We start from the raw sequence: 25,569 nt of genomic DNA, 5'->3' as shown, positions 1-25,569 counted from the left end.
CTCAATGCGGCGGGCAATGGAGGGTTAAGTGACTTGCCCAGAGTCACAAGGAGCTGCCTGTGCCGGGAATCGAACTCAGTTCCTCAGGACCAAAGTCCACCACCCTAACCACTAGGCCACTCCTCCACTACATCAGTGAAGCATCCAAGCCTTTCATTGACAGTCTAACAGGGTGGGTGGGAGTTATGCATGGGGACATCAAAGCATTCAATTGATAGTCTAACAGGTATCATTGATTACCTTTAAGAGTGGACTAACACGGCTACCACACCTCTCTACTTAAGATGGAAGAGAGTTCATTTAAGAAAGCAACACAATCTTAATTTGTAAATATTAAAGGAAACAAGTCACAACACTGTCATACTGAACATGAAACCCCACCACGTTACCTTCATTCCTTCTTCTTTCCCACTTTCAATTAATTCATCTATTCTCCTCTTTTCCTCAGACTGCAGAAAAAAAAAACCAAAGAAATGTAACAATTTTGAACGTGTCTTATGTAACATCCTTTCAATTTAAAAATCACTTTTTAAGCCTACTCAAGTCATACATGCCTTATGCACAGGTACTAAGGTGTTAAATTAACACAAAGGTTAGCATTAGCCAACATTCACACATTAAGTGCATTCACATAACTGCTAATCAACCAATATCTTTTTTTAGCTAAATCAAAATATGGAGCTATTGGCTTTGAATCGCGATACCAACTCTACGGAGGCCCGGGGCACAGTAGAAGTATTTGAACCTGAGGTAAAAGGGATTAAGGACGACACCACCACTCTGATAAAATCCAAGGATTAAACCATAAAGTGCAAAATTTCTTTGGTAGGGGGAAAAGTCAAAGGATTACCTCTATTCAGGAAATCTAGACTGCCCCAACTTGACATTTCGTCCTTTAGATTGTAAGCTCCTTTGAGCAGGGACTGTCCTTCTTTGTTAAACTGTACAGCACTGCATAACCCTAGTAGCGCTCTACAAATGTTAAGTAGTAGTAGTTTTTCCAGATGTTGCCTAACAACCCAAGAGAGGTAGAAACTTTCCATATGAAGCAGCAGAGAATCTGACTTAGTATAAATTGGCTTTGCTGATGAGATTTGCATTTTCTTTGCCCCATGGCAGTAAAAAGCTGTTGGAATTAGAATGGTGAAGGGTGGGGGTAAGTTGGGATAGTATTGTGAAGCTTTTTCTTTAATTGAAAATTGATCATTTTCTTTTTCCTTCCCCACTTCATAATTGTGGGGCCATTGAATAGCATATTGTTTACCATATTTTTTTAATATCTTAGATATTTTGCCTATAGTAATAACCATTATTTCTAGTGAAAGACAGAGAGAGAGAAAAAAAAACAAAGCCAGCTAGCCACAAGGAAAACCCTACATTACCAAAAACCCTACATATCAGCTATTTCTAAAGAAAAAGTTCTTCTTACTGTTGCTAATTTAAAATTAACTACAAGGAAGAAAAGAATAGAGAAAATTACCTTCAATTCCGTTTTGCTCTTTCTAGAGCTTCTTCTGACAGGAAAATAGTCTGTAACCTTCCGATTCTGAGAATTCTTTCCTTGACCTCTAAACACATACAGACACCCAAGATTTACTTACAAATTAAGGTAAGTGGAGAGGGGAAAGGAAGACAGGTACAATGGAACAGACTCGTACCAAAATCATAAAATAGTGACCTAAAATATTAAATCCCAACGTTTGGGAACTTACAGAGATTGAGCGACAAAACTGTGACGAAGGATTCAGATAAGTCTGCTCCTGTTTGTTTCTCCAAGTTTCAGTGTGGACTTGAGTTAATGAGCTAAACAGAATTCTTCACTCAATCTACAGGAGTTCTGTTCCTCCTTGAAGTGAACTCTGGCGACACCAGACATTAGAATTCTTTAATAATTGCATTTGGTAGTTATTTCATTTTGCACTTGCACTGATTCACTTAATTGAAAACTTGGGGTGTTGTTCGGGAGAGTGTTTCATGATGTATAGAGCTTTTCATGTGAGCTGCTCTTGTGCTCGGCTGTATGTACAGCCTAAACTGAACTCTCCACTTCACTTCCTAAAAAAGTATTCAACAATTATTTGACTTATTTGGTCTTTTTTGTTTGATTATTAGTTGGAAGGATTCTACTACTGTCTGTTAGGCAAGTGCTGCTGGGTTTTCACATTTTTGGGATTGACTTTCTAGTGATTCATTTGTTTTCGTCTCTCCCTTGTGGTTTTTTGTATGCTAAAATATTAAAGTCAGCCCTACATATTTTAGGCACCTTTCATCCCAGATGCAATTAATGTCCCCATTCTGTGAGGATACGCCCCACAACAAAGATACTGTTGAGGATCAAAGGAGGATGGAACTTCTAAGGATGACTGTCTGCACTGTATGGAACTGATACTGTGAGATAAGTACAGTACATCAGTATTTTCCTTCCCATGCCAGAAAAATGTGTCACCTGCAAACTACTCCAGATTCCACTGGCCCAGAGTGACAAAGATCTGTGCGCTCTTAAACTAGGAAGCAAACCGGCAGAGTTTCACACATTTTAAACGTAATGTTTTGATGCTTGCGCACATATGCTCTTAAAACAACTTCAGCTAAAACTGCAATTCACTTACTTTTTCCTGGGTGCAGGCTTTGCTTCACTCCGTTTCTCAGTTTCTAGCTTTCCACTCACTTTGTCCCCAGTAGGCACAGCTCCATTTTTCTGTATTTCTGAAGTTTCTTGGTTTTGGTTATGGATGAGGTCCAAGGATGCACATTCACTCTCCTTACCTTTCTGTTCTTCACACTTTGCAGCAGGCTCCACGGATTTAACATTTTTCTCTGCAGATGAAGAGGAAGAAGGCTTTTATTTACTTTTTTTTATTGCAGACATTCAGCATGTTAAAGCAATGGTGTCCTGATTTTATGGATTTGCTCTTATGATTCAATAAGATATTACAAGGGCTTCAGAGAGAAGTTCTCCTATCTCTCCATTCCCGATTTAGAGATCTTAAATTAAGCCACAAAGAACATAGTAGATAATGGCTGATAAAGATCTGTATGGTCCAGTGCTTTTTTTGTGCCGGTACGCAACGGTACGGCGTACCGGCACCTTTTTCTCCTCCTCCCCTCCCATTACTTCCAGCGATTCTCCACCTCTCCCCTGCCCTCCCATCGACGTGCAGCGATTTTTCCGTCCCTCCCCTGCCCTCACCTCTCCCATATCTAGCGATTCTTCGTCCCCCAGCCGCCCTCCTTCACTGCCTGCCAGCCAGTCGGACTCAGAAGCGAACGGTGCAGGCAGTGATTGGCTGGCAGCGTCGTAGCTTCCCTCTGCAAGTCCCGCCTATGCGTAAACAGGAAGTTGTAGGCGGGACTTGCAGAGGGAAGCTACGACGCTGCCAGCCAATCGCTGCCTGCACCGTTCGCTTCTGAGTCCGACGCTGGCTGGCAGGCAGTGAAGGAGGACGCTGGGGGACGAAGAATCGCTGGATATGGGAGAGGTGAGGGCAGGGGAGGGACGGAAAAATCGCTGCACGTCGATGGGAGGGCAGGGGAGAGGTGGAGAATCGCTGGAAATAATGGGAGGGGAGGGGACAGGGGAGAGAGAACTGCTGGAAATCAATGGGAGGGAAGGGCAGGGGAGAGAGAATTGCTGGACATGGGAAGGGCAGGGGAGAGAGAATTGCTGGACATGGGATGGGAGGGAAAGGCAAGGGAGAGAGAATTGCTGGACATGGGAAGGGCAAGGGAGAGAGAATTGGACATGGGATGGGAGGGAAGCCAGGGGAGAGAGAATTGCTGGAAATCAATGGGAGGGAAGGGCAGGGGAGAGAGAATTGCTGGACATGGGATGGGAGGGAAGGGCAGGGGAGAGAGAATTGCTGGACATGGGAGGGCAAGGGAGAGAGAATTGCTGGACATGGGAAGGGCAGGGGAGAGAGAATTGGACATGGGATGGGAGGGAAGGGCAGGGGAGAGAGAATTGCTGGACATGGGAAGGGCAGGGGAGAGAGAATTGCTGGACATTGGATGGGCTGGGAGGGAAGGGCAAGGGAGAGAGAATTGCTGGACATGGGATGGGAGGGAAGGGCAAGGGAGAGAATTGATGGACATAGGATGGGATGGGAGGGAAGGGCAAGGGAGAGAGAATTGCTGGACATGGGATGGGAGAATTGCTGGACATGGGAGGGAAGGGCAGGGGAGAGAGAATTGCTGGACATGGGATGGGAGGGAAGGGCAGGGGAGAGAGAATTGCTGGACATTGATGGGAGGGCAGGGATGAGATAATTGCTGATCATGGAGGGGAGGGCAGGGAAGATAGAATTGCTGGACATGGAGGGGAGGAGAGAGAGGAGAAATGCTAGAAATGGATGGAGAGGAGAGCAGGAGATAGAGGAGAATTGATGGACATGGATGGAGGAGTTGGCTAGGAGAGAGGAGAAATGCTGGCTTGGATGGAGGAGAGGGGAGAGAGAATTATTGCTTTATATGGATATAAAGGAGGGAAGAGAGATGAGAAATGCTGGACATGGATGGAGGGGAAGAGAGAGGAGAAGTGCTGGACATGAATGGAGGGGAGAAAAGAAAAAAGAAGATGCGCATGGATGGAGATGAGGGAAAGGGAAGAGGAGAAAAACTGCACATGGATGGAGAAAATAGGCAAAAGCTGGATCCATGTTATACCTCCTCCAGTCAATTCCATGGAGGAGGACCCAGCTTTTACTTATGGATGCAGGGCAACAAAAGAAGAAGAAAGGAGGAAAGTAAAGAAATAAATGGAAAGGAAGCCCTGGAAACGGAGTTAAGAGAACAGATAGAGAGCAGCAGAATCAGAGACTGGGACCAATATGGATAGAAAAACAAAGTCACCAGACAACAAAGGTAGAAAAAATCATTTTATTTTCATTTTAGTGTTTGGAATTTGTCTTATTTTGCACTGGTTATACTGGAACTGTAACAGCTTACAGAAATTATTTATAATGAAAAAAAATCACATTATTTTTTCTCCTATACTAGTATAATATTTTCAATGATGTCTGTTTATATGCGCCATGGCTGGTATAAGGGGTGTGGCTAATGTGGGTGTGGCTATAATAGGGGCGGTGCCATGTGTGGTGACCCCGCCCACAATGAGTACCGGCACCTTTTTTTCTACAAAAAAAGCACTGGTATGGTCCATCCAGTCTGCCCAATAAAATAAACTCATTATATGTGACACTTTATATATGTATACCCGACCTTGATTTGTCCTTGCCATTTTCAGGGAACAGACCGCAGAAGTCTGCCCAGCACTAATTTTGCTTCCCAATTACCGGTGTTGCTACCCAATCTCTGCAAAGCTTCTGTGGATCCATTCCTTCTGAACATGATTCCTTTGTGTTTATCCCACATATTTTTGAGTTCTGTTACTGTTTTAATCTCCACCACCTTCCCTGGGAGGGCATTCCAAGTACCTACCACCCTCTCTGTGAAAAAAATACTTCCTGAATTTGCCCCCCTTCAACCTCATTTATGCCCTCTAGTTCTACCGCCTTCCTGTCTCCAGACAACTCACTGTGAATAGACAACATGTTTTGAAATCCACGACTGAGTTCTGCGTCTCTGCACTCTGCTCTAGCTCTTATACTCCAACCATTAAATGTGATTATCACTACTGTCCAGGTGAGCATCCAATCAGATGTTAGACACTTTCCCCATTTGCGAGTACTAGATCCAGCGTCACCCGTTCCTTTGTGGGTTCTGTCACCATTTGTCCAAGCAGAGCACTTTGAAAGGCATCCAGAATCTCCAATTCTTCAGATGGGACATTCCAATTTGCATTCAACAGGTTGAAATCTCCCAGCAACAGCACCTCCTTTTATTACCAACTTTTTGGCATCTATGACCAGATCCTTGTTCAGCTTCTTTGTTTGTGCTGGAGGTCTGTATATGACACCCATGTAGAAAGAAGTTACAGCTTCTCTTTCCAAGATGATCCATAACACTTCCTCCTTTCCCCAATCCACCTGTATTTCAGCCATTTTAATATTGTTTTTCACATACAGGTCCTACTCCTCTACCTTTTCAGCCATATCTATCCTTCCTAAATACATCTCAAAATGGCCGTCGGGACCAAGACTGCTGCAGGAAGTCCCAGAACCATTTTGGAAAAGGAACTAGCAGGGGCAATAGCAACTGAGGATCACTCTTGCCGACCAGTAGACCACCAAGGCATTTAAAAGTAGGCTTGGGGAGGGTCTTCAAGTGACCCTGGGGGTGGGGTGGGGGGGGGGGGGGGGTTAGTTTTGGATTTAGCCCAAAACTAAGACTTCGGGCTGGTTTTGATGACAAATCCAAAACTGAAATTCGAATTTCAGAGAGAGATATCTTTGAACCATGTCTCTGTGATAGCAAAGTCTGCATGTAGCATCAGGGCTTGCAGATCCTGAATTTTGTTACTTAAGACAACGAGCATCTGTGCTCATTGCTTTCCAGCTATATTTTGACACTCTTTTTGCCTAGTGTCATCTCCTATTTTGTTGCCAAGAGGTTTACTTTATAACTTTTCCGCACTGCTGTCACACTTGCTTTTGCTGGGGAGTGACTTCCTGAACTCACCTGCTTCTGTTTGACCCCCGGTTGTCAGAACCCTTCTTCGTATGGCTACCAGGGAACTACTCTGCCAATCCTTTTCTAAAGGCAAAACTGCTCACCAGGCATACTTAGTCACAAAAGCCACCTTTTAACACTGTTCAAAAAGCATCTAAATAAAAGTCAGTAATGTTTTACTGTAAATCTTAATGGCAGCTAGAAAAGGTGAAATGGAGCAATGCGACCAGAGTAAGAGGAACAGGAGTTATCTCAATACAACTGAAGGCAGAAGTTGCATTACTAAAATGTTTAACATTCTGCTAACAAAAGATTTAGGAGCTCTTTGCTAAAAAGGCCTTAGGCACTTAGGGATCCTTTTACTAAGTAAGCCATGCTAAAAAGTGGCTGGTGCTACTGTCAATGTGTGGGTTTCTCGCACGCTGCAGCCAGTTTCAGAGCATCAATAAAATGGCCACTAACTTCCTCATTAACATGTGGCCATTACCACAGGAGCCCTTACCATCGCCTATTTAGGAGGTAGTAAGGGCTCCCGCAGGCACATTACCCGGTGTTACCCGATTAGTGCAGACACGCCTACTCTCTGCCCCCCAGACATACCTCACGTGCTAAGCAGAACACTACCATGGGACGCCTCAGCGCATCCTGTAGTAGTGCTCTTTTAGCGCAAGGTAGGCCCGCAGTAGGCCTACCACGCCTTAGCAAAAGGACCCCTTAATGTGCAAATTACAGCACATTAACTGCTCCTGCAAAAAATGGTAACATTTTGAACTTTTACATTAGTGCACAAGTGTTAAGAGCATTTTGTGTTAGGGGTGTTAAGTAGATGGGGCATGGATGGAGCACAGGTGTGGAGAGTATATTGCAGCTGGCGCATGGCAAGTATTGCATGTTGACAATTTCACAGTTACCTCCTAAATAGGACATTTTAATATACAAACTGCAAAAGAAATGCTGAGCACACCTTTTAATAGGTGAAGCATTAAATTAGCACTTACTACACATTTAACTTGAGAAATTAAAGCATAACTGTAAAATTTAACACACTTTAGAAAAGGACCCTTTCATGGATTTGCTTATTCCACCTTTCAGCTCTGGCAATGTTTGCTACCCATAAAAGCTCAAAGTCCTAACCATAAGGCACTTTCTGCAATCCACACCACTGCAAAAAACGTGCTGTCCCTTCCATTAAAAGCAAATGGCAGCTACACACTTTGTACCTTCAGGTTTCTTGTGCATTTCATTAAATGTTTTCCCCCGACATTTCACCTCTTGATGTGTGGCTGAGTTTTCTTCTTGAAGTGGAGGACGAGTGCTTGGAGACTTATTAGGGCTCATGAAGGTGTAGATCTTGGGCTGCCCATTAAACACATTTTCCTGTAAAGAGCAAGCATATTAATACAGTGTAACATATGTGTTACTTTTTGTGTATACCCTACCTTGATAAAAGAGATGTGTTACAGCAGCATATTAACGCAGAACTGCCAAATTTCTATACTAAAATGTGGTATGAACATGATTGTATGCTTTTTATACTAAAAACCTGTGTATGAATCACAGAACAACAATTAAAAATATGCCATGTTATCCACTATTAGCAAGCCCACCCAGAAACAATATATTTGACATGTTGCTCAACTTTCTGGCACCATTGTGAACAGTAGGACCAAAATAAAAATATTTGTGGAGCCAAGATGAAAACAAGTTACAATATTTGGAAAATAAATATTAACTTTTCTTTAAATTCAAATGTGTCTTGTTATCTAACATATGAAATCTGTTTTCAGACACAGGCAATCTGATTCTCAAGTCATTCTGGTTTCAACCCCAGCTCTATATGCTGGGATACCACCCCAAAATTTAACATGGATTTGGAGTTCTTAATTTCCATTCAGTTTCTCCTTGAGAAACCAGAGTTATATATCAGGATTAATAATGCAAGTGTTTTTTTTTTAATTTTTTAAAATTAATTCTTCCTGAATACAATCATCAGTAAGCTGAAGCCTAATTATGCAAAACATACAGGTGAGAAAAACATGGTACACACCTTCCAAAACATCTAATAACCAAATACAGCCTAGAGAAAAGGTTGTAGCCAGGATGTGTCTATGACCTCCTGAATGTAAATAAGGTCATTACCTCTTTTGGTAATATTTTAGTAGACGTATATAACCAGTGGAAGAGGCCTTACAACTATCTACTGATTGAAATAAAGTTTCAAAGCACAGTCAGTTAGATGTAGGCATACTGCAGCATATTTAATGCAGTTAAACCTCTTCCGCGAGGAAATGCAACCTAACCAAAAACTTTAAAGTGAAGCCCTAAATAAATGGAGAGCAGACCCCGTTCATTTTCGGATGGTTTTCATTGGCTCCTCCCGTCACAGATTTCGGTACCTCCTCCGCTTTCCCTTCTTTAGGCCTGGACATTTTCTTCCCTAAAGAGAGAGGAGTTTAGTTTTAGGATATGCATAGTAGAAACAACAGTTTACAATTAAAAAGGGGGGAAATGGAGTTTTCATGTCAGGCTGCTACGGATAAGGAACACGAGCAAACACGCCGACATATTTAAAAGGACAGCTGTATTTGCGGCGACACAGAAAGGCGAGTCTTCTCTTGCACGCGTGCGCAAACTTCCGGGGCGGTTACCTGGGAAACACCGAGGGTCTCGCTGCCGCTGACGTGTCTGTGCCGCCCCCCCCCCCCCCCCCCCCAATTTCGTTTCAAGGGAGAGACTCATGTTCCAAGCAATGTTTTCAAATGCTTCGTGCAAAAAATGAGCCAGTTTCTTCAACCATTCGTTTTCCTGTTGCCCGAGCTTCCAGCCAGACCACATGTCTAGGTGGGATAGGCTTTAACGCAGCATACTTTAAGCAAAGGATTATTCTGTGGGAAGTGGTGTTATAATGAAAAGCCAGAGAGACAGATCAAGTTAGGGGCTGATGGTGTTTCACATCATGATTACCGATATGATTAGGTCAGGATTATGGCACAGGTTCATTAAAATGTTTAGAAGAGATCCTAATGGGCAAATTGAGTGGCGCTCGAAGCTGATTTTTGCCCTGTTTAAACCTGGTAAAGGTATACGTGCCAGCTTTGTGGCTGCTTGAGCACACTCAGTATTGAGCAAAGTCCTTCACTGTGTCCAATGAGGGGCAATTTGTTTTGAGTTTAGCTAGCAACCCTAGTCATTTTGAAAAGTGGACTCCTTGGGCTGGGGAGAAGGGGGGGGGGGTGCGGCTTTTTGTCTTGGCAAAAAGGATAATTTATCAGATCTACAAAACTCGTTAACAACTCAAGATATTTAGAACTTACAAACGTCTAATAACCTTAAGAGAGAGAAATCCGATCCACAGTTCTCTTTACAAAATGTAGGGAGCTTGATTCAAATGAAAGCAAGACCATCACTCATAGTACTTTCCTTTCTTCCAAAAGGCTTCAGTAAGTTTAAGAAAAGAATCTCTACAAGAGGCAGAAGCTCTGAAATTCTCTTTGTAGATGACAGACCTACCAAAATTAAATACAACAATTTCACAACAGAGCAATGCAGAACTGTATCAATTACTATAACAACATAGTAAATGACGGCAGATAAAGACCTGAACGGTCCATCCAGTCTGCCCAACAAGATAAACTCATTTTACATGGTATGCGATACTTTATATGTATGCCAGAGTTTGATTTGTCCTTGCATTTCTCAGGGCACAGACCGTAAAAGTCTGCCCAGCAGTGTTCTTGTACTAAAAGTTCTGAAGATAACATTGAAGCCCCTTAAAATTTACACTCCAGCCCACCATATCTATTCAGTTATGATCAGGGCATAGACCGTAGTCTGCCCAGCACTGGTTTTGCTTCCCAATTACCGGCATCGCCATCCAATCTCCGCTAAGATTCCATAGATCTATTCCTTCTAAACACGATTCCTTTGTGTTTATCTCACGCATGTTTGAATTCTATTACTGTTTTCATCTCCATTACTGCCCATGGGAGGCATTCAACATATCTACCACCCTTTCTGTGAAAAAAATACTTCCTGACATTACTCCTGATACTGCCCCCCTTCAACCTCAATAGTATTGTCAGGAAGTATTTACCAAGCTTTTATCTTTTACACTCATCCCCTTTCCTTCTTCCTAATCTCAAACCCCACAATGACAATTTAGTGGGTTCCTTATACGAGATCCAGACTCTTGAGAATCCTTCCTTAATTCAGAGAACACTGGTAGTTCTAAGTAATACTGATAACAATTTAGTATCCAACTGCATGCTCTTAGGCATGGCTAACCACATTGTTTCACACATTTTCTGAAAATTGTAATCACTTTTTCAGTTGGGTCTACTTCACTCTATATTGTTCTTTTGCTTGGGAAATTTTAATAAAATATTTATAAAGAAAGAAACAGGAAGAGAAGGTAAAGAAAGATAAGCAACAACAGCTGAAAAGGCGGGCAAGCGGAACAAAGAACAAAAGTTTTCAGCTTCCACTGAAAATACATGGTCATTTTCAGCTGAATCCAAAATCATGACTGAAAATAACCTTTTGGCTAAAAAAAAAAAAAATCAGGCAGAAAGGATTTTGGGCTGGTTATGTTGCTGAAACCAAAATGTGGTCGGCCTCTAGTTTGAAGTAATGTGTCAGTAGTAAATTCAGAAAAAATTGTTGTCTTGATCTTTAGCTCTCAATAGCCAGGCCATAAGACCAAAGGGGGATGATCTTCCACCAAAATTGGACCTCAACACCAACAGACCCTTTTGTTGTGGGAGAAGTATAGGTTGATCTGAAGACGTCTCTAGCTTGAAGTAATGTGTCAGTAGTAAAGTCAGAAAAAATTGTTGTCTTGATCTTTAGCTCTCAATAGCCAGGCCATAAGACCAAAGGGGGATGATCTTCCACCAAAATTGGACCTCAACACCAACAGACCCTTTTGTTGTGGGAGAAGTATAGGTTGATCTGAAGACGTCTCTAGCTTGAAGTAATGTGTCAGTAGTAAAGTCAGAAAAAATTGTTGTCTTGATCTTTAGCTCTCAATAGCCAGGCCATAAGACCAAAGGGGGATGATCTTCCACCAAAATTGGACCTCAACACCAACAGACCCTTTTGTTGTGGGAGAAGTATAGGTTGATCTGAAGACGTCTCTAGCTTGAAGTAATGTGTCAGTAGTAAAGTCAGAAAAAATTGTTGTCTTGATCTTCAGCTCTCAATAGCCAGGCCATAAGACCAAAGGAGGGTAATCTTCCACCAAAATTGGACCTCAACACCAACAGACCCTTTTGTTGTGGGAGAAGTATAGGTTGATCTGAAGACAAACCAGATTTCCTTACCATGGCCTTCTGGCCCATCAGGATTATCTGTCCTGGATTATTCACAATTTGAAGAACCCAACCTATCACTGGCCATGGAGGAAAAACAGAAATTTGTCGACTAAAGCAGAGCATCCAGACCTTCCATTCCAAAGGATAAATTATGTTTCTTACCTGATAATTTTATTTTCTTTAGTCCCAACAGATCAATCCAGAGACAAGAGGGTTATGTCCCTACCAGCAGGTGGAGACAGAGAGACCACCACAGAGCTGTCATAAAGGATACTGTGCAGTAGCCTCGTTTTCAGAATGGTCAATACCAAAGCAGTCAGGAGAGCATTAGCCCATACCTCAAAACTCCTGCCTCTGACCGAAGAAGAGAGGAAAAAGCGGCAATAGGGTCCAATCCACCATGGAGTTTCTCCTGCATCAGCCGTGCATTGGGAACATGACCTGCAAGAAGAGGACAACAAACATGCACACACCAGTTCACAACAGAATCCAAGGGCGGGCCTCCGCACTGATCTGAGAAGAGTGGGGTGGGGCTGCAGAAGCCCTGCGGAATGGTTCACCAAGCTGGGTCAAGACGGAACCAGACTCAAAATACAGTGCCTAAGCAAAGGGCTGAGATCACAGAGGGTATGAAATCTAACATCCAGAGATGTCACAAGTCAAAACCACAGGAGATGGAGCAAAAGTGTCCACCCAGATGCAGCACAAGGCTCACCCCCCAGAAATAGGGAAAGGGAAATGGAACTTGATATACCGCCTTTCTGAAGTTTTTGCAACTACAATCAAAGCGGTTAACATATATTCAGGTACTTATTTTGTACCAGGGGCAATGGAGGGTTAAGTGACTTGCCCAGTCAGAAGGAGCTGCAGTGGGAATCGAACTCAGTTCCCCAGGATCAAAGTTCACTGCAATAACCACTAGAGCTCTTGGAACCAGGAGCGTAGCCAGATCTCGGCAGGAGGGGGGGTCCACTAACCACTAGCCATGTCATTCAGACCCTTAAGAAAGCTCGCCATAAGAGGTGCAAGACAGACCCAAAATTCAGAAACAGAGCAGGTTCTGATTCCCAGACAAGGAAATGGCACCAGGCTCGACCGCCAGAGAAGGAAGAAGTCTGATCTCCCAAGACGAAGATCCAAGCTTCAGACACAGAGCAAGGCCTGACCGCCCTAAATGGATTAAGCCTCGCCATCCCGAGTTAGAGCAAGGCTCAACCTGTCCCAACAGGCCAAGATGGGGTAAAGCCAAAGAACCAGCCTGGAACCAGGACTAGAAATCGACAGGAATGGAGGAACACTCTTCTACGTGGGTCAACATTCAGCAAGGGAAGGACATGCACCAGGTCCCTCATAGAGCAATGTCCAACCACAAACCCTGGCCAACTGCTACAATGGGGTGAGACAGGGAGAGTCAACCCCTTTTAATGATGGAACCCGCTGCCAAAGACAGCACAGCTGATAGAAGCTTGTGTTAATTGATTAAAAATTAGATTTGATGAGCTCTATCCATTGGTAGATAAGCTAACATTCGGGGTATATAAATTCCCGCCCCTACGAAGTCTACTTGTTGAACTGGGAGAAGTTGAGATTTCTCCGTGTTGATGAGAAATCCCAAATCTGAAAGTAGAGAAGTCACTTTGCAGAGAGCAGGAAAAGCATCTTGAGGCTGGCGTTGAGATTAGCCAAATTGTTCAAATACGGTAATATTGTTGTTCCTTGTTGACAAAGATGGGCAACTACTGTGATGACACACTTTGTGAAGACCCTTGGAGCCAAAGAGATCAAAAAGGGAGTATTCTAAATTGGTAATGCTGAAACTGGAAACAGAGATATCTTCTCAAGGAGTAGTGGATTGGAATGTGCAAGTACACATCTTTTAGATCGACAGATACAAGCCATGGAGAGTTGTCATTCAGAATTTATTTTTTCTTGATAAACCGATTGAGAGGTCAGAGAATGAGAATGGAATGGAGATCTCCTTTCTTTTTTGGGATAAGAAAGAATTTGTAATAAAAACCGGTTTTGGAACCAGTTTGATAGAATTGATTTATAATAGATGATTGATCTTTTCCTTAAGATATCTACGTAAGCTGAAGGAATTTTCGAGGTGACAAGATGTGTGTGAGGTGGAGGGAATGTAAAATTAATATGGTAGCCCTGTTGCACAATTTAAAATACCCATTGTCTGACGTTATTAGAGACCATGCTGGAGCAAAAAACTGAATGACCTGCAACCGGTGTTTATATCGTGCTTACAGGGTCAAAGATTAGATTCTGGTTAGTGGCCAGGGTGTTGATTTAGCTGTACATTCTCTTGTTGTTGAGCTCTATTTTGCTTAGAATTGTATTTGTAATATGATCTATTGAAAGGATACTGTCTGTGAGAGGTATATCTTTTCTTAGAGGTTTAATACGATGCTCGTTGGAATGATGATCTATTTTGTTTCAGGTTGTCATCTTCTAGTTTGTCTAACATTGTACAGTCTTGTTTATCACCAAATAGGCTCCGGTGCAAGAAGCATCCACAACATGAGTGTGAACATCATACAGTCCTGACGTGTTAAGCCAGACCACATGTCTAGTACCCACCGCAGTGCCTCTAACTGAAGTGTCATACAAGTTGTGGGCTGCGTGGATTAGGTTAGTCACACATTCTTCAAGGTCTTGTAATAGAGGACAAAGTTGTAATCTTACCAGCATTGCATCTACTACTTTAAATAATTTATCCAAAATGATAAATTGGCAATTGGTATAATGGAAAATAAGCAGTCCTATATGGGCATTTAACATGGCACTCTGGAACATTTGCTTGCCCATAACATCCATGAGTTTCATATCTTTAGTTGGAGGAGGACAATTAGAGTGATCACTTGAACTTATGTTTTCTCATGGCAGAGTAGACCACAATCAAATGATGAGACAGCTGATGTTTTTCAAATCCTAACATGCCTTGAACTTTGTATTTTGTGTCCAGGCTTTTCTTCATTGGTCTGGAAGAGAAGGGTGTAGACCAAATGAATTTGTGTTGATCCACAAGGACATCGTGTAAAGGCAAAGCTATAATCTCTTTTAGTATGTCTTTACAGCGAATAGCCTGTAATTGTTTTGAATGAGGATCAGTTTGAGTAGTTGAATGGATATCTAAAGCTGATACTAATTTTAGTAGAAATTTTGGGTAAGAGATATCCTCAGGTTGCAAGTATTTTGAAGGTTTGGGGGGGGGGGGGGGGGGAGATGGGTCGAAAGGTAGACCAGATGTACCCGCACTGTAATCCAGTGGCGTAGCCAAAGGTGGGCCCAGGCCCACCCACTCTGGGCTAAGGCCCACCCAGTAGCAGCACACCTATGATGTGGCTGGCAGGGATCCCCAAGCCCCATCAGCCAAAAACTCCAAACAACTGTCCCTCATGCATACCTTTGTAAATAGCAGATCTTCGCCTGCAGCGAGCAGTGACTGATACATACTGCTCACACCAGCCCCACAGCTTTCCCTCTGATGTATTCTCGCCTATGTGGAAACAGGAAGTTGCATCAGAGGGAAGGGTGTGGGGCCAACATGAGCAGTGTGTATTAGTTGCTGCCGGTGAAAATCTGCTATTTAAAAGGTATGCGGGGTAGGGGGATGTTTGAGAGACCATATGGTATGCAACAGAGAGGGAGAGAAAAAAAAATCACTTGTGGGACAGGGCGGAGTTCTGCCCACCAATCATGGGCCCAGGCCCATCCAAAATTGGGTGTCTGGCTACACCCCTGCTGTGATCTGTAGGAGGATGAGGAGAACAACATCGGGAATGATGTCTTAACGAATTTGGAGAAGTATCATATTCTGATATTAATTCTGCTACCATGGATTCCAATGTGGATACCATGAACGTTTTCTGCGTGCAGGAGGACATGTAGTGGGACCAACTCTAAGCTGTTATCTGATAGCTGAGAAACTGCAGGCAGCTGCTGTGATCGTTGATTTTAAATTTGCATCAAAAAAGCACAAAGCAGTTGCATAAGATCCTGAGAATTATCAGATAATTGTGGAGACTGAGACAATTGAGATGGTTGAGTTGAAATAGCAGAAGTAGAGGCTGAGTCTTGAAGCGTCTCTTGATGAGATTGAACAGAAGGCCTGGATTGGCCGCTGTCGTGGACAGAATGCTGGACTCGATGGACCCTTGGTCTTTTCCCAGTGTGGCATTACTTATGTACTTATGTATTCTGTTGTCAGTTTCATTCTAGAGCCTTTGGATATCAATATTTTCTGAAGAGAGAGATGGCATTTCACCTTGAGGTTGAGACAGAGATGGTGTTCGTTGGTGCTGACGAGGAGAGGAAGGGCTTTCATGGTGCTGATGTGAAGGACAGTAGCAGTGTTGGTGCCGATGACAAGGGAAGGAGCTATGTCGGTGCTCATGGAACATAGGAGATGAACTACGTTGGTGCCAATGCAGAGGAGAAGGAGACACTATGGTGTCTGTGAAAATGCTGGGAAGAATTGTTTTGGTGTTTTAGTGGCTGCTCAGAACTAGTAGCAAGATGTGCCCATTTTGTAGTCAAATGCAGCAGTTCCGATTAAATGGCTTGATTTGAGATGCAAAGACGTTGCGTCTCGGAATCAACAACTAGTGTAGAAAGTTGTGGTGGCAGAGACCGTTCCGTGACAGGCATATGTGGAGAAATTGAAGAGCCGGAATCCTTGATTGGTGAAATGTTGACAAGGATGAATCTAGATGTTTACGTTTAGCTGAAGCCTTTTTGCCAACCCATTCAGTAGTTGGTTGAGGTTTAGGCAAATTGGCATTGACAGATCTCATCTTGAGGTCTCTGATCTTCTACAGTGGTGGAAATAAGTATTTGATCCCTTGCTGATTTTGTAAGTTTGCCCACTGACAAAGACATGAGCAGCCCATAATTGAAGGGTAGGTTATTAGTAACAGTGAGAGATAGCACATCACAAATTAAATCCGGAAAATCACATTGTGGAAAGTATATGAATTTATTTGCATTCTGCAGAGGGAAATAAGTATTTGATCCCCCACCAACCAGTAAGAGATCTGGCCCCTACAGACCAGGTAGATGCTCCAAATCAACTCGTTACCTGCATGACAGACAGCTGTCGGCAATGGTCACCTGTATGAAAGACACCTGTCCACAGACTCAGTGAATCAGTCAGACTCTAACCTCTACAAAATGGCCAAGAGCAAGGAGCTGTCTAAGGATGTCAGGGACAAGATCATACACCTGCACAAGGCTGGAATGGGCTACAAAACCATCAGTAAGACGCTGGGCGAGAAGGAGACAACTGTCGGTGCCATAGTAAGAAAATGGAAGAAGTACAAAATGACTGTCAATCGACAAAGATCTGGGGCTCCACGCAAAATCTCACCTCGTGGGGTATCCTTGATCATGAGGAAGGTTAGAAATCAGCCTACAACTACAAGGGGGGAACTTGTCAATGATCTCAAGGCAGCTGGGACCACTGTCACCACGAAAACCATTGGTAACACATTACGACATAACGGATTGCAATCCTGCAGTGCCCGCAAGGTCCCCCTGCTCCGGAAGGCACATGTGACGGCCCGTCTGAAGTTTGCCAGTGAACACCTGGATGATGCCGAGAGTGATTGGGAGAAGGTGCTGTGGTCAGATGAGACAAAAATTGAGCTCTTTGGCATGAACTCAACTCGCCGTGTTTGGAGGAAGAGAAATGCTACCTATGACCCAAAGAACACCGTCCCCACTGTCAAGCATGGAGGTGGAAATGTTATGTTTTGGGGGTGTTTCTCTGCTAAGGGCACAGGACTACTTCACCGCATCAATGGGAGAATGGATGGGGCCATGTACCGTACAATTCTGAGTGACAACCTCCTTCCCTCCGCCAGGGCCTTAAAAATGGGTCGTGGCTGGGTCTTCCAGCACGACAATGACCCAAAACATACAGCCAAGGCAACAAAGGAGTGGCTCAGGAAGAAGCACATTAGGGTCATGGAGTGGCCTAGCCAGTCACCAGACCTTAATCCCATTGAAAACTTATGGAGGGAGCTGAAGCTGCGAGTTGCCAAGCGACAGCCCAGAACTCTTAATGATTTAGAGATGATCTGCAAAGAGGAGTGGACCAAAATTCCTCCTGACATGTGTGCAAACCTCATCATCAACTACAGAAGACGTCTGACCGCTGTGCTTGCCAACAAGGGTTTTGCCACCAAGTATTAGGTCTTGTTTGCCAGAGGGATTAAATACTTATTTCCCTCTGCAGAATGCAAATAAATTCATATACTTTCCACAATGTGATTTTCCGGATTTAATTTGTGATGTGCTATCTCTCACTGTTACCAATAACCTACCCTTCAATTATGGGCTGCTCATGTCTTTGTCAGTGGGCAAACTTACAAAATCAGCAAGGGATCAAATACTTATTTCCACCACTGTATGTTCTAGGAAGCATGCTGGCACATGCCCTCCCTAAGCAGCAAACACATTGGTAATGAGGGTTCAAATTGGACATTTTGTTTTTGCAGGCTGTACAGCCTCTGAAGCCTTGCATCTTTGACAATATATTTGAAAATAAAGGGGAAGCAAAATCAAATTCTATGAATGGAATTACAACTTGAAATGTCTGATCTTCAAGGCCCTCAAAGGAAGTGTCTCCGAGTACCTGAAGAATAGGATGATACTCCACACAACGCCAAGGACACTAAGGTCCTCTCAAGAACTATCACTAACCACACCCTCTCCAAAGACATTTCATGATGTGATACCTGCAAGTGAACCTCCTCCGGAATAGCCCCCACACTCTGAAATGCATTTCCTAAAAGGCTCCGCTTAACCCAAGACTATCTCTACTTCAGGAACCAGGTGAAAGCTTGGCTCTTCAACCAGGCCTTTAATGGAAGAAGTAACTAACTTGTTAGTCTCACTCACACACAGAAGGAGTGACTCGGGCTGCACATACTGCAGCGGGACATGTTTCCACTCCTACCCTAGCCGAGATAATATTTAACCATCTCTTTGACCTCATGTGCAACTTTCTTCAAATCAGTCACCTTACTTTCTAACCCATCTATATGTTACAACTTTGCCTTACCCTTCACTGTCAATTATGTTCTATTACGTATTGTGTTGACATTGCAAATAGTGTACCATAGAGAGAATCTACAGAAGTGGAGAACTCTTTGATGGATTTAGTCATTTTTCTTGCTTATATCTTGTTGCTATAGGGCAATACTGTTTATAAAACGAGTATTATTATTTTTTTTATTATTTCGCTATTTGTTTTTTTTACATCCTACACATGTTCCTTTTTTTAGTATATTTTTTTAGCATATTATTTGGTGTATTATATTTATGTACAATTTGTTTATGTAATTATTTATTGGATTCGAATTTTACTATTTGCATTAACATGGTGATTATTTTGATCTTTTTGATATTCTATATGTTCCTCTTTTTAGTATATTATTTGTTGTATATTATTTTATGCATAATTTATTGTTTTTGCATTTATAGACTCCTGATGTAGGCCTAACCGGCCGAAACACAACGTTGTGTCGAGTCACTTTTAATGTGTGATTGTTTTACTATCATTTGTTTGAAAACTATTAAACACTGATTATTTTAACTACAGTTTGGTTCCAATCTTTGGATAGCCTGGCTTGTATTCCCACCTTTTTTATTTTTCAAATAGTATACCATGCCACACTTTGTATTGTTTGTTGAATATTTTTAGTGCTGTAATTGCCTGTTACTCTTGTTTGATCTATTCTTACTGTACACCGCCTTGAGTGAATTCCTTCAAAAGGCGATAAATAAATCCTAATAAACAGCAGAAGCCACGTGGGAGGCAGACTATAAGAGCCTCTCTCTCCCTCTTGCAGCTTCTACAGAGACCATGAGAAACCCTGCCTCAGCAGCACCTCTCTGTTCAGTGGAGCTCAGCTCTCCTATGCCTACCAGTAGACACAGCTAAACCCAGAGCTGGATTCCTGCTTTTACCTCTGGTAAAAAGAAACAGAGGGACGAGGGCAAGGGCTGGAGAGGATTTGTCACAAGCAGACTTCAGACATAGGGAAAAACTAAAAGTGAATTTAAATTAGCAATTTTGTTGGGAAAAGTGCTTCAGTGTTTGACACTTCTGTCAAGGTAAACGAGCTGTTTCAATTTAGTAATTTTAGAATATGTCTTTATATTCAGAAACAGTTAATGTTCGTCTTATATTTTAATGTTCATATCTAGGATTTTCTTTTTACACTTTTACCTTCTCTCGGAGGCCATATCTCAGCTTCCCCAAGCTAGAACTAGTATCACAAGGGTTCAACAACCTCTGCTCACTTCCTTAGTGGATCTCTGTGACTCCCTTCCCCCACCAGACCATCAGCCTATAGAAAGTCAAGGCATGGGAACATGATAGACACTCTAGACCTGGATTGTAATTCTACAGTACAAGAAATACTCAGAGGTTTAATTTTTAAAACAAATCTTATTTCACGTAACACAGAAGAGGGTGGAGCTGCACATGGTAGGAGGCTTATAGCACAGGGCTCTGATGTCCTGAGACATGTTGGGTGTATATATTTGTTGTCACTGGAGGGCAAGTGTACTGTTAAATATTCCTCTTAGAACCATGGTTTCTTTGTCTGTTTTGGCGGATGTTTGTGTTTGTATTATTATTGAAACTCAATTTAAAAACAGATAGTCTTCAGAAACAGATTTTTTCTGGGGATGGAGGAGATTCCAGCAGTGCCGTATTGGGCTGTTTGAGCTGATTCACTGATTTCCTGCTGTTCCTGAAGGCTCCGTGGATCCTCCTGCTGTTCCCACTTATGTCACCAGGGACGCATCCAGCATCAGGTACACAGGGTGAAGACCAGGAGGACCACGCTGGAGAGAATACGTTGGCTTGCCTTTATGTGAAGTATTGGGCTTTTAAGCTGATTTGCCGATTTCCTGCTGTTCCACTGCTGGCCCTGCCCCTGGTGACATCATCAGGAGCACAGGGTGAAGACCAGAAGGACCACATCAGATGTAGTGTACTGGCTCCATCGCACCAAAGGAGTGTGATTCAAGAGCTACTGAAGGTGCTCCTTTGGGTTGAATTTGGGCATTTTTGGGGCACGATAATCTTGTTTAATATATATATGTTGCAGAATGTGTGTGATTTCAGTTCTTGCACATAATGGGTGTTATGGGGATCTGTCAGGTCACCGACCATTGCAGGTTGTTAGAGTCTGGGACAATTTAATTTTTGTTACTCTTGACTCTTCACTGGAGGATTTGCTTTCTTCATCATTGAACCTGGGTCTGGTTAATGCACATCAGTGCGAAATAAGACATGTATTTATTTATTTATTTGGATTTATTTACCACCTTTTTGAAGGAATTCACTCAAGTTGGTATACACCAAGAATAAGTCAAACAAGCAATAGACAGTTACAGCAGTAAAAATATTCAAACAATGCAAAGTATGGTATAGTATGCTACATTACAATGCCAACACAATAAAACATTTTAATAGACAGCATAGGGTGTAAGCAAAGGTGAAACATATAGATAGATAAGATAGAGTAACAGTAGTAAGAAAAATAGGGACTAGTTAAAGAGAGTTGCAAATTAGATCAGAAAGGTGCTTTAACATTATCTTGTCTGGATTAGGAGTGGATAAACATGTCTTGCTATACTATATGCAGCCGGTGTCATTTACTTCTTCAGTTAAAGGCTGGTTGAAGAGCCAAGTTTTCACCTGTTTCCTGAAGTAGAGATAGTCTTGTGTTAAGTGAATCCTTCCAGGGAGTGCATTCCAGTGTGGGGCTACTCCGGAGAAGGCCTGCTTGCGGGTATCACATCGTGTGATGTCCTCTGGAGAGGGTGTGATTAGGGAAACTCCTTGGGAGGACCTTAGTGACCTTGAAGGTGTGTAGAGGGAGATCCTGTTCTTCAAGTACTCTGGGCCATTTCCTTAAGGGCCTTGAAGGTCAAACAGTTTTAAATTTGGCTCTGTATTGTACTGGTAGCCAGTGAAGTTTATGCAAACATGGTGTGATGTGGTCGCATTGCTTAAAACCTTCTATTAGTCTTGCTGCAGCATTCTGAATCAATTGGAGCTGGTACAAACTCTTTGTAGTCGGATTAATGTAGAGTGCATTACAATAATCCAGGTCTTGATGTTATCATGGCATGCACAACTGAGACAAGGCTTGCCTTCTCCATGTAAGGAGACAGGCAGCATAGTTATTACAAGTGATAAGAATCTGCTTTTGAAGGTTGCTTGGATTTGGGGGATCAGATTAAGTGTTGAATCTAGCTGTATTCCAAGGTTCTAAGGTGGTGGTGGGGGGGGGGAGTTCATAGTATGTCCCCACTTGTGGTAGGGACCCACAGAAGCTCAGTTTTACTGGGGTTCAGGCAAAGTTTATTGTTTCTAGCCCATTCTTGAATTGATGTTAGACAGGTAGTCAGTTTATTCAGAGCTGTGAGTAAGTCAGGTTCAGTGGGTATGAGTAGTTGCATATCATCCACATAGATGTAGAACTAAGTGTCCATTGACCAAATCAGCTTGGCTAGTGGCTTGAGGTAGACATTTAATAGAATAGGCGACAGTATCGATCCTTGTGGTACCCCACAGATCAGTGCCGCCGAACACTATGGACTGTTGCTTCTCTGATAGATAGGATCTGAATCAGGCAAGTACTGTTCCACCAATACCTGTTTCTGTCAGTCATGCTAGTGTAATATTGTGATCCACAGTGTCAAAAGCTGCTGAGAAGTCTAGCAGTCCTAACACAGAGGCAAGTCCTCTGTCTCAGTTTCTGTGAAGATCATCTAGTAGGGTTACAAGGACTGTTTCTGTTCCATAACAGGGTCTGAATCCAGATTGACATGGATCTAGCCAATCATTGAGTTGATCACAGACTGTTTATTCTATCAGTTTCTCTAAAAATGGGATGTTGGATACTGGTTGCTAATTTTCAAGTTTGTCCTGGTCAAGGTTGTTCTTCTTTAGCAAAGGATGTGCCACTTTCCTTTTTAATGCTGTTGGTAGTTGCCCAATAGAAAGAGAGGAGTTCACGATTTTTGTGGCACCTTCCGAGGCCCCTGCTTGCCTGCTGCACTATCTTTGATGGGCAGGGCTTGAGGGAACAGGATTTTGTCAAAGCCCTCTTCTGTTAATGGGTTAAAAGAATTCCATATATCTGTTTCAGGAGGGGGCGAGTTTGTGCGCTCTGGGTTAGTTGATTGGAGACTGGGTGGGACTGCCTGTAAATCCTGGCAGAGATTGAATTTTGTTGGCAAAGTATGCAACAAAATCATTGCAGTTCAGTCGTGACTGGGCAGGCTAGCTCTGTTGTGGGGGTTTCAGTAGGCTGTTTACTAGGCTGAACAGGTGCTTGGTTGAATTGGCAGCCTGTTCGATGCATTGAGAGAAATATTGTTTTTTTTGGCTGATGTTAAGGCTTGGCGGTACTTTGTCATGTGATTCCTACAGTTTAGCCTGTCCTCATCCAGGCAAGATTTTAAACCAAGGTGAGCGTTTGTGAGTGGGGCCATTTTAAAGTCTTAGCTAGATGTATATTCCAAATATCAACCTGTTCCGACACTGTAGTTGTCTTTTCATCCACATGTGAATAGTTCAAGGCCTCTAGGGAAATTCTCAGCCGTCAGCTTAGTCTCTGATCTCCTTCCAAACTCTGGGAGCTGCCATTTGTTCCAGGTGGTCACTTAAGGAAAACTTAATTAGAAAGTTGTCTGTCCATAATAGGGGTGGTATCTCAATATTACCATCCCAGTAGAATACCAAGTCTAGTATATGACCCTTTTCATGGGTTGGCAAATTGATCACCTGTGTGAATCCTAGTGCTATCATGGCCAGGAAGACAGCTGCATTAGTATCTGGGGTTTCAATGTGTAGATTGAAATCCTAGGAAAATTCAGGGTCACTTGTGTAATCAGATCAAGGAGTTCTTGCATGCATAATGTGCTGTTATGAGGTTATCGGTATACCATGAGCAGCCAGATTGGTTTCCACTGCTGCTCCTCCACCTCGTTTTCCTGGTCTTGGTTGATGTCGGATGTTGAAACCTGTTGAGCATAGTTCAGCCAGTATGATAAACTCCCGCTTTCATCTAGCCAGGTTTCACTTATTCCTAAAATGTCAAGATGCTGTTCTTGGATAACATCATGGATCACCAAGGATTTCTTTGCAGCTGATCTGGCATTCACACATCCTATAGTTCCCAAGGGTGGTCTGGGGGTAGCTTTGGTATGGCAATGAGGTGATTTTTAAAATACTGTTATGTAATACTCAATGCTCCTTTCACAGCAGAGAAGTATCCTGGGCAATACAACAGGGACCCTTGGATAAGACCCCTGGACCAGACAGTTATAGAGGAGTATTTTATAAGATGTTGAGAGGGGTGGTTGTCCCCCCACTGACGTCTATATTAACTCTATAGTGGCGCAGAGAAAGCTACCTGAATCTTTACGGCTAGCACAGATCATCGTTCTACCAAACTCAGGTCGTGACACATAAAAACTGGAGTCGTATAGGCGATTTAGTTGATTACAAAGCTGAATTATTTGCGACGGTCCTGGCAAATCGGTTATCACGTATACTTCCCAATGTTATTGAGGAATCCCAAGTGGGCTTTGTACAAGGTTGCAATATTACCAAAAATATGCAGAAGATTCTAGCTATTCTAGAGGCGGTGGCTGGTCAAGCTATCCCTTCTATGTTGATCGGTTTTGATGCCGAAAAGGCTTTTGATAGGGTGGCTTGTGACTTTTTATTTGGGGTTTTGGATGCCTATGGAATGTGTTTTTTTTTTTTTTCAGGAGGCGATTCGAGCCTTGTATTCTCTCTCACAGGCTCAGGTGTGGGTAAATGGACTGCTTTCCTCTCCACTGGACAGCGTTGCCCATTATTGCCTCACTTGTTTGTTCTTACCCTGGATTCCCTGGTTTGAGACATTCAGAGGACTCCAGATATACAAGGTATTAAATTGGGCACCAACACCTTTAAAATAGCAGCATTCACTGATGATTTACTGGTTCATGTGATTAATCCCCAAATTTTGGTTGCAGCCTTGCTAGAATGTATGACAAGAGCTTGGGGATTTTTCTGGTTTGAAGTCTTGACAAATCAGAAGCGATGCAAAGGGAAGAGGACCAAAGGGTGGGTTGGCAAGGTCACTTCCCACTGAAGTGGGCTGGTGAATCTTTTCGTTATTTGGGGGTGCAGTTAACCATGGAGACTACAAAGTTGTATCAACTAAATGTTGATAGGCTGTTACAAGACACTAAGCAATACTTTGAGAAATTGAGCTAACTGCCTTTATCACTAATGGGTAGGATTCATCTTTTCAAAATGATAATTTTCCCCTCGCTGGCTCTATGTTCTGCAGGTTTTGCCACTGCACCTGTTTCAGAAAGATTTACAATTATTCAACAGGCTATGCTGGAAATTTGTCTTGGGGGGGGGAAGGAAGGAAATAAAAAATGTGCTTAGAATATATGTATGATAATTGGGCAAAGGGAGGTTTAGGTGTTATAATGAGGCTCGTCTTCTGTGACACCTTAGGGATTGGTTGTTTGATACTGAGCAGTTCACTCCAACACGCTGGGAGTGGGCATTGTATGACTCCTGGCATCTGAATTTTCTTTTGCAGGCCCAGTCTAGCAGTCTGCCTTTATCTTGCCGTATTAGGAG

The 25,569-nt window shown here is 42.8% G+C and overlaps 1 protein-coding gene across 1 annotated transcript in view; it reads right to left on the bottom strand.

Annotated features, from left to right (window-relative positions):
• Positions 1-25,569, bottom strand: part of KMT5A (lysine methyltransferase 5A) — a 50,987-nt gene that overhangs the window by 4,653 nt on the left and 20,765 nt on the right. Inside the window, exons 2-6 of the mRNA XM_030219565.1 lie at positions 8,910-9,004; positions 7,788-7,944; positions 2,610-2,817; positions 1,481-1,568; positions 390-449 (exon numbers count right to left, since the gene is read on the bottom strand). Of these exons, the coding sequence (XP_030075425.1) occupies positions 390-449; positions 1,481-1,568; positions 2,610-2,817; positions 7,788-7,944; positions 8,910-9,004 (608 nt within the window). The remainder of the gene's footprint in view (positions 1-389; positions 450-1,480; positions 1,569-2,609; positions 2,818-7,787; positions 7,945-8,909; positions 9,005-25,569) is intronic.

The sequence above is a fragment of the Microcaecilia unicolor genome, chromosome 11 (assembly GCF_901765095.1).
Source record: "Microcaecilia unicolor chromosome 11, aMicUni1.1, whole genome shotgun sequence".
In the NCBI taxonomy this organism is placed as follows: domain Eukaryota; kingdom Metazoa; phylum Chordata; class Amphibia; order Gymnophiona; family Siphonopidae; genus Microcaecilia; species Microcaecilia unicolor.
Note: the sequence above shows the minus strand (reverse complement) of the source record. Positions and strands in the feature narration are given on the sequence as shown.